This window comes from Microtus ochrogaster, chromosome 1 (genome assembly GCF_000317375.1).
Source record: "Microtus ochrogaster isolate Prairie Vole_2 chromosome 1, MicOch1.0, whole genome shotgun sequence".
Taxonomy (NCBI): Eukaryota; Metazoa; Chordata; class Mammalia; order Rodentia; family Cricetidae; genus Microtus; species Microtus ochrogaster.
Window position 1 is genome coordinate 18,170,412 of NC_022009.1, and position 9,277 is coordinate 18,179,688.

Genomic DNA, 9,277 nt, shown 5'->3' on the forward strand with positions numbered 1-9,277 from the left:
CTTATATTCATATTAAATCTAAATTCGTGTGTGTGTGTGTGTGTGTGTGTGTGTGTGTGTGTGTGTGAATGGGTGTGGCTTACTCTTGCCATAGTACTCTGGGTAGAGAGATCAGAAGACAACTCTTTAACTTCTGTTGTCAGCTTATGGGGTCGAGGGATTGAACTCAGGCTGTTAGGACTGTACACAAGTATCTCCATCAGCTGAACCATCTTTCTGGCCTTCACAGTCATTTTTTTAACTGTCCCTCAAATAGCTTCCATATAGAATTAAGATACATAACAAGTTCTAGGCTAGCCAGTACTACACAGTGACATCTTGTCTTAAAAATAAATAAAATGGGTGTGGTGGCACATGCCTTAATCCCACCACTCTAGAGGCAGGCAGATCTGAGTTCGAGGCTAGTCTGGTCTACACAGCCAGTTCCAAGACAGTCAGGGCTACACAGAGAAACCCTGTACTCACACACAAAATCTCCAAAACAACAACAAAAACCCAAACTCCCCCCAAAACAAAAAAAATTAAACAAACAAATAAACTATAAGCTATTATCAGGCAAAGCAGAGAAGTCTTCAAATTTTAAATAATTATTTGATTTAAAAATTGCACACTAGCTGGGTGGTGGTGGCGCACGCCTTTAATCCCAGCATTCGGGAGGCAGAGGCAGGCGGATCTCTGTGAGTTCAAGACCAGCCTAGACTTCAAGAGCTAGTTGGTATAGGAGGTACTTCTGTTTGCTTTCATTGGTTAATGAATAAAGAAACTGCTTTGGCCTGATAGGGCAGAACTTAAGCAGGCGGAGAAGACAGAACTGAGTGCTAGAAGAAAAAAGGCAGAGTAGGAGAGAGACGCCATGGATCTGCAGCTAGAGGTAGACGTGCTCAAACTTTTCTGGTAGGCAATGACCTTATGGTGATACATAGATTGGTAGAAATGGGCTAAATAAAGACGTAGGAGTTAGCCAATAAGAAACTAGAGCTAATGGGCCAAACAGTGATTTAATTAACACAATTTCTTGTGGTTATTTTGGGGCTAAGCTAGCTGGGTGGCCAGGATGAATGGGGGGGGAGGGGGGCTCTCCTTGAAACAATCGGCACTCCAATGTGGTCAACTAACTTCGCATAAAACCTGAGAGGGCTTAAAAAGAAATTCTAGACAATATGCACACACACACACACACACACACACACACACACACACACACACACACACACACACACACACAAATATATCCTGACTCAGCAGCCACAGTAGGAAAAAAGTGACGGTTTTAAAATGCCGGCTTTCTGGGCTATGCTGCTAGTGTGACCAATGGCTCTTGTGGGAGACAGAGCATTTGGATGGGGTTTGTGAGTAAAGTGCAACAGCTTGCTTTATAGCAATGTGGACTCCCTGTGTGCCTGAAAGTGGGGAGGAGTGCACACAGCTCAGAGGCACAAGCAGCTCCGCCATGCTGGACTGTGCAGAGCGAGCAGGAACTACAATATTTATCATAATAGCACAGCTTAAGTTTTAGACTGGGCAGGCAAAAGGTGGTGGTACCATATTACCCCTACTAATGGCGTAACTTAAGTTTTTAAGAAGTACTTAGCATTTTAAGAAGTGATCCTGGACAATAAAGAAGTACAGATTCACAATAGGACATATTCAGACATAAAAGACCTCAAAATGGGTCACAGTGTTGGATAAAAGTACGTAGGCTTGGGAGAGAGAAGAAAAAGAGTATAGAGAGTTATAAAATAAAGTTAATGCTTTAAAAAAAGGGTAAAGTCTTTAAAGAGATAGAGTACAGATAATCAAATTAAAAGGAATAAAGAAAAATAAGCCACGTAAAAATGGAAAATTTGCAGTCTGGATTCTGTATATTATTGTGTTATCTTTGAATTTCTTTGACTGTGAAGGAGTTATGAATTGCTAAGCTAAACCAGCATGTATATTATAAAGGTATCTTGACTTCAGAATTTGGGTCTAAGGACATATTGCTTGGGAAAAGAGGTTCTTCTTTTGTTTTCACAGAAGATAAGAACCTGAGGATTGCTTCTACACCAATATGGTACGATAGACCATGCCCCCCTGAAAGGTTGCCATGAACACCCTCAAAAAATTACTTCACCCAACTGTTGACTGAGATGAACCTAGCACATATACACCATGAAAGATGTAATTAACAGTACCCCCAACCAACAGGAAGAAGTATAGAAAGTACTATACCCATATTCCCAAATATTGTTTATAACTGTTTATTTACATTTAAAGGGGGATATGATATACATATGAATAATTTGCATTGGTATGGATCTTGGTTTATTGATACAAATTTAAGGTCAATTTTGTTATATGTGTATAAATTTCTGATCTTGCTTAAGGTATTGTGATTGTGTAGCTCATTTAAAAATGTAATGTATAGGAGCTGGAGAGATGGCTCAGCCGTTAAGAGCATTCATTGCCTGCTCTTTCGGAGGTCCTGAGTTCAATTCCCAGCAACCACATGGTGGCTCACAACCATCTGTAATGAGGTCTGGTGCCCTCTTCTGGCCTGTAGGCATACATGTAGACAGAATATATACAGAATATTGTATGCATAATAAATAAATAATTTAAAACAGTATAATGTATAATTAAGAAATATAGGTTAACAGGTAATCATCTATAATAGTCAAACTTATGGTCATTGTTAGTTAGATTTTCTAGCTATATAAAGGTATATATATATTTCAGTTAGGTATTCTTCAAATCTTTCAGGGATCTTCAGAGTACAGCATTTAAAATGTTTTAATAACTTAGGACTTTTCATGACAATGAGACACATCTGCTCTTTGCAGTACCAAGCTACTTCAAGAGGATAATGGGCATTGAAGAGACTCCTTCTGGAGTTGGTTAGCCATTTGGGCAAGAAACTTCTCTTGCCTGGACTGCTTCATGGTATGCTGTAAAAACTTGACATGCAGAACCCACAGAGAAATGACTGCTGAAATTTCCTAAAGATGGAATGATCCTTTAGGGTTCCTGCTTCATGAAAGAGTCTGCAAGACATTCTGCAGGATACAGAAGAAAGTGACTGGCAAACTGCCAATATAGGCAGAACTGTCTTTGAAATTTCCTGCTTCACGGAAAAATCTGCTGGACACTATGGGCCTATAGGCTGAAGATGGATGCCCCAAAGGTACAGAAGAACTTTGGGTGATTGTACAGGCAGTGAGATGTCTGTCATTTCTAGAATTTTGGAAGTTGCTTACAATGCACTTCCTGTTTACTTAGGTAATATTATATCCTTCTGAGGTCTTTGATGGAGTTGAAGAATTTATAGGTATAGTTATAGTTCTCCTTAGTTATGATAAAAGATAAAGTAAATATTAGTATTGTAACTGTAATTCTTATTTGATACCTGTTTTGTTATGTGTAATTTTACTATGTTAAAGTTAAAGCTTTCCTTTTTGTTTAAACAGAAAAGAGGAAATGGTGTAGGAGGTACTTCTGTTTGCTTTCATTGGTTAATGAATAAAGAAACTGCTTTGGCCTGATAGGGCAGAACTTAGGCAGGCAGAGAAGACAGAACTGAATGCTGGAGGAAGAAAGGCAGAGTAGGAGAGAGACGGCATGGATCAGCGGCCGGAGGTAGACGTGCTGAAGCTTTTCTGGCAGGCCACAACCTCATGGTGATACATAGATTGGTAAGAATGGGTTAAATAAAGATGTGGGAGTTAGCCAATAAGAAACTGGAGCTAATGGGCCAAACAGTGATTTAATGAATACAATTTTTGTGTGGTTATTTCAGGACTAAGCTAGCCGGGTGGCTGGGACAAACAAGCGGGCCCCCTCTCCTTACAACAGCTAGTTTCAGGATAGGCTCCAAAGCTATAGAGAAACCTTGTCTCGGAAAAAAAAAAAAAGAAGGGAAAAATTACATACATGTATGACTTTAACAAAAATAATTTAATTACAACAATAGCAGAAGTACAGAAAAAGAAGAAGACTGCCCAGAAAGAAAAGGAAAGTCACACAGAAGACGAGAGAATGTTGATGGGTTCTGTTGGAGTAATGGCAGCAAGGCTGGATTCCCAAATGAGTCAAGATTACTAAAAATAACTGCAAAAGGTACTTTCAATTGATGCAGAACAAGATGATGATTAAAGGAACTGACTTTCTGTGACTGATGATGTAATGCTGGAGAGGCATACAGAGAAAGCAAAGCCCACAACTACCAGCTACTGAGGGAAACCACATGGCCCTGCCCTTGCAAACAGAGAAACCTGACACTGAGTCCAGCAATAGCCAGTGTGGAAATGATGGGCTTCTGGACAACTCGAGTATAATATAAGTGGATGTGAGGTTTGGGGCCTCCTACAGCTTATATGAAATTGCTTTACTTTCTGGTTTGCTGTTACTTATTTTTAAGATGGGGTCTCACTATTTAATACTGGTCCATCTGGAAATCACAGGGATCTACCTGCCTCTGTCTCCCAGTACTGGGATTAAAGGTGTGCACTTGGCCCTGAGTCTGCTTTCTCAATCACCATGTAGCACACTTTAAAATCAATGAGGCAATGATTTTTCCCCCCTTTGACCAAGTGTGACTACATCTGTGGAATCCACTGACTGGATTAACTGACACACAGAGACAGAACAAACTCAACAGAGAAATCAGTGCAGCAATAAGAACCAACCTCACTTCTTTGAGGAACTACAAAATAAACTATCTCTGAAGATCATCTTGAAAGGGAATAGAGAGCTACCTTGCAAGAAAAGGAAGGGAAATCAGGGGTGCAGGGAAAAGTGGGGACAGAGAAAGAAGACCATCTTCAAGTTAAAGAGAGAAACACAATCTACTGGTGGTACCTTGACCCTCTAACTTTCAGAAATATGAGGGAATAAATTTATAGAATTTTTTTTTTCTGAGAGAGGGTCTTTTTATATAACCCTGGCTGTTTTGGAACTTGCTATGCAGACAAGGCTGGCCTTGAACTCTGCCTCCTGAATACTGGGATTAAAGGAATGCACCACAATGCCTGGCTTTAAAATTTATATCTTTTATTACTCTATCAGGTTTGTGCTATTCTGGTATTGTAGCCCTGACAGACTACACAAAGGACTTGGAAGATACCCCAAACCAAAATAAACAAAAACAAAACAAAAAACACAAACAAAATCTCCCATTCTTTTGCTAATTCACATTTTTCTTTACGTAAGTGTAAAAAGATTGAAGAGAACAGTTCCTGAAAGGGGAAAGGGTAATCTACTTTCTACTTTAAAAGTTAAAATGATTTAATAATTAAAAACACTGCAAGTCCAGGTAAAAGACACAACTAAACCCAAAGGTTATTTCTCAGCTAATCAATGTGTGATCTGTGAGGGTGGGAAACTCCAGCTCTCCCTACTCGGGCAGACAGCTGCACATCTGGCTGTGTCTGAGAGTGAAGCTGCTTCTGTGCACTTCCACATTCCAGAAGGAAAGTGCTTTATAGCATTTTTGGTAATTAGACCACAGCAATTGGATTCACCTTACCCTGATCCCCATTTTATTTTTATTTTTCAATTTTTTGAGACAGGGTTTCTCTGGTAGCTTCGCCGACTGTTCTGGTTCTTGCTCTGTAGACCAAGATGGCCTCAAACTCACAGAGATCCGGCTGTCTCTGACTACCAAGACCTGGGATTAAAAGTGAGCAATACCACCACCCGGCTGACCCCCATTTTAAAGGTTTGGTAGTGGTGTTATTCATTCAGCAACAGTCAAAGCCAGAAAAGTCTCTTAACTTTTGAGCACCAGACATATTTCTTGTCATACACTTGGCAGAGTTCTCTGCTATTTTTCTGATGACCATTTTCAAGTTTGATGCTACCCATGTATCACCTATAGCAGATGGTTGAGTTGAGCTGTCCTCAAGATAAAAACAAGTCATTTTTCTGGCAGTAGGTAACATTAAATAGGTGAGAATGCCATTATTGAATGAACTCAAAATGAAGTTTGAGGGGCTGGAGAGATCACTCAACAGTTAAGAACACTCGTTGCTCTTGCAGAGGACAAGGTTGGATTCTCAGCACCAATACCATCTGTAACTCCAGTTCCAAGGAGTCTGATGCCCTCTCTTCTGACCTCCATGTACACCAAGCATGCATATGGTACACAGACCAGACAAATATGGAGGTAAACACAATAGAATAAGATGAATAAATCTTATTAAAAAAATGAGGTGAGTGGCTGGAGAGATGGCTGAGGTAACCCCTGCTGCACTGACTGCTCTTCCAGAGGACTTGGGTTCAATTCCCAGCACCCACATGGTAGCTCCCAACTGTCTGTAACTCCAGACATGTGCGTCCATGGGAGCGGACACACATGGCAAAACAGCAATGCACATAAAATAAATTGTTTTAAAAAAGATTTGCTTATGTTGAAAACTCAAGATGACTTAGATCCAAATTTAGGGAAAACTATAGGCTTTCGTCAGAATACATCTAGGCAAGTACTGGGTGCCTGAAGTACCAAACCTCAAGAAACACACCTCACCATAAAAGAAGCCCTTCTTTAGTAAACACCACCAATGAAGCAATCATGCATAAAATAGCAAGCAGGATATGTGATGGATGAGGGAGGCATTTAACAGAAAATAAATAAATAAATAAATAATGAAAAATCTCCAGGGCTGGAGAAATGGTTCAGAAGTTAAGAACACTTCCTATTCTTGAGGAGGTTTAGAGCTCATTTCCCAGGCCCATGTTCCCAGCTCCACAGGATCAAGTTTCCAGGGGTACCGATACTCATGTGCACATACCTACAGTCAGACAGACAGACACACAGACATACATACACAATTTAAAATAATAAAAGATTTTAAGTGTTCTGAGAAAATTCTTTGAAACAGGATATAAAGGAAATTCCTAAGGTCTAAGGAAGGATTTTTAGAAGTAGGGTGTGGTGGCACATACAGACTCTCAGCAATCTGGAGATTGAGGATTCTGAATTTCAGGCTAGTCTGGAGTATATAGTGAAACCCTATTTCTAGGAACTACCTCCAATATCACCCATAAAGAGTGAATAAAATCTGGGTGTGGTGGCACACACCTTCAACCCCAGCACTCGGGAGGCACAGGCAGGTGGATCTCTGTGAGTTCGAGGCCCGCCTGATCTACAGCGCTAGTTCCAGAATATAGCCAGGGCTACACAGAGAAATCCTGATGCAAAAACAAAAACAAAACAAAACAAACAAACAAAAAAACCAAAGTGGGGGAAAAAGAGTAAATGAAAGAAAGGTTCTGGGATTAGAGATGCGGTCCATCTTTAAGGGTAAAAGGTAGAGACTCCGGCCTCCTGGTGTCAAACTGACAACCTGAGTTCAATCCCTGGCCCCACCCACATGGTGAAAGGAAAACTGACTCTGGCAATTAATTGTCCTCTAACCTCCCCACGTGTGTCATGGCTAATGTGCATTCATGAATGTGTGCACACACACACTCAATAAGTAAATGTAAAATAAATTTCTAAAAAAAAAAAAAAAAGAAGGTTCTTAGGAAAAAATATCTAAGCATGACTTATGCCAGATTTGACCATGTATAAATAAATGACCTGACTTCTTCTAATCTTTATTTTAATAATTCCCTTGGACATTTTCTGATAAACTGTTTATATTAAAAGAAAGAAGTATTGGGGATTGGAGAGAAGGCTGAACAGTCAAGAGCACTTGTTCCTTTTGCAGAGGACCCAGGTTGGGTTCCCAGCACCCACGTGGTGGCTCATAATCACCTGTAACTCCAGTCCCAAAGGACTTTATACTTGAGGGCACCAGACACACATATACACATACATTCATAACAGGAAAAACACCTGTATATGTAAAACAAAATAAAAATCTAAAACAATGTTTTTAAAGAAGTATATTTATCTCTTGTGATATATTCTCTCAGGGAACTGCACACCACAGTCCAAGAGAGCCAAGCAGAGTGGCACATCCACAGGGGGACAGACTCACCTGCTTCTGGATCTGCAGGAATCTTCCACATGTACAGGTTGAAGTCATCAGAGCCTGAGAGGATATACTGTTGGGACAAGAGAGACACTGTATATACTATTTTATAACTGGAGAGATAACTATTCAATTACATATATAATACAACACATACTATATAGCCTTGTGATATATCATTCTGTAAAGAGAAATTTTATTTAAAACAGGCAAAAGCAATTGCTGTGTAAGCCTGATAACCTGAGTTTGATCCTTAGATCTTACAGTGGAGGGCAAGACAGGTCATGTGCATTGTGTCCCTGTTACTATTTCACTGTTTCCCTGTTTCCCTCTCTCTCTCTCTCTCTCTCTCTCCACACACACTTTTAAAAAACAGTATAAACTGTCATATATTGAAGGAGTCACAAAGCAAACAGCCTAGTACAAATATTTACAAATCACAAGGTAGAGAAAAAAAAACCTCAGGATTTTCATAGAGATCATTAACATGAGGTCAAGCATCCTAAATGTCACTGTATCCCCCTGACATCCTGGAGCAGCAAGCTGTCCTAAATTCAGACATGACTTAGTGCCAAGGACATGACATTGTTTTTATGTAGCGATTTCCAATTGCCTAGTCTGAAGGGGGTCATGATTGCTAGATCTAACTAACTAATCAGACTCATAAAAACATACTGGGTGCATCTTTGGCCCTCATGACTTTCTTTGAAGCTAGCCTAGTGCTCCCACTGATCCTGTCAAGCCTGTATTTTCTTAATGGAACCTAGCAACTTGTAACCTACATGTTTTACAACACTGCCTATTTAATGTAAGTCCCTGAGAATCCAGGTGTCACTTTACATGCCTTTGTAAGCAACAGAGTAGCCTGCAAACCAGCTGATCTGGGTTAGCATGTAGAGAGTAAATCTTTTCTGTTAATCTTGTGACATTCCTGGGCTACTGAATTCCAACTTCCTAACTGCAAGGAAAAATTTCAATTCAAGTATAACATGTCATCTTTGAGTTTCCTAGTCAAGCAAGTTTACACAGTCATTTGCCAGCCACTTAGATGATAGATTAGGAACATTAGGGTCTCATCTGGGTTCCACCACTCATTCTTGGAGAACAACCAACCTGGCTCTCTCCTCTCATTTAGCAGATGAAAGTGCTAAATCAGTACTTTCCCCTCAGTGCCCTGACTCTTTTATTTATTTATTTATTAAAGATTTCTGTCTCTTCCCCACCACCTCCTCCCATTTCCCTCCTCCTCCCCCAATCAAGACCCCCTCCCTCCTCAGCCCGAAGAGCAATCAGGGTTCCCTGCCCTGTGGGAAGTCCAAGGA

General features: G+C 40.2%; 1 protein-coding gene across 2 annotated transcripts in view; it reads right to left on the reverse strand.

Annotated features, from left to right (window-relative positions):
• Dcaf5 (DDB1 and CUL4 associated factor 5) overlaps positions 1-9,277 on the reverse strand; it is a 116,314-nt gene that overhangs the window by 23,337 nt on the left and 83,700 nt on the right. For both annotated transcript variants that reach the window (XM_005343270.2, XM_026779797.1), the window contains exon 7: positions 7,962-8,028. In XM_005343270.2, coding sequence (XP_005343327.1) covers positions 7,962-8,028 — 67 coding nt within the window. The remainder of the gene's footprint in view (positions 1-7,961; positions 8,029-9,277) is intronic.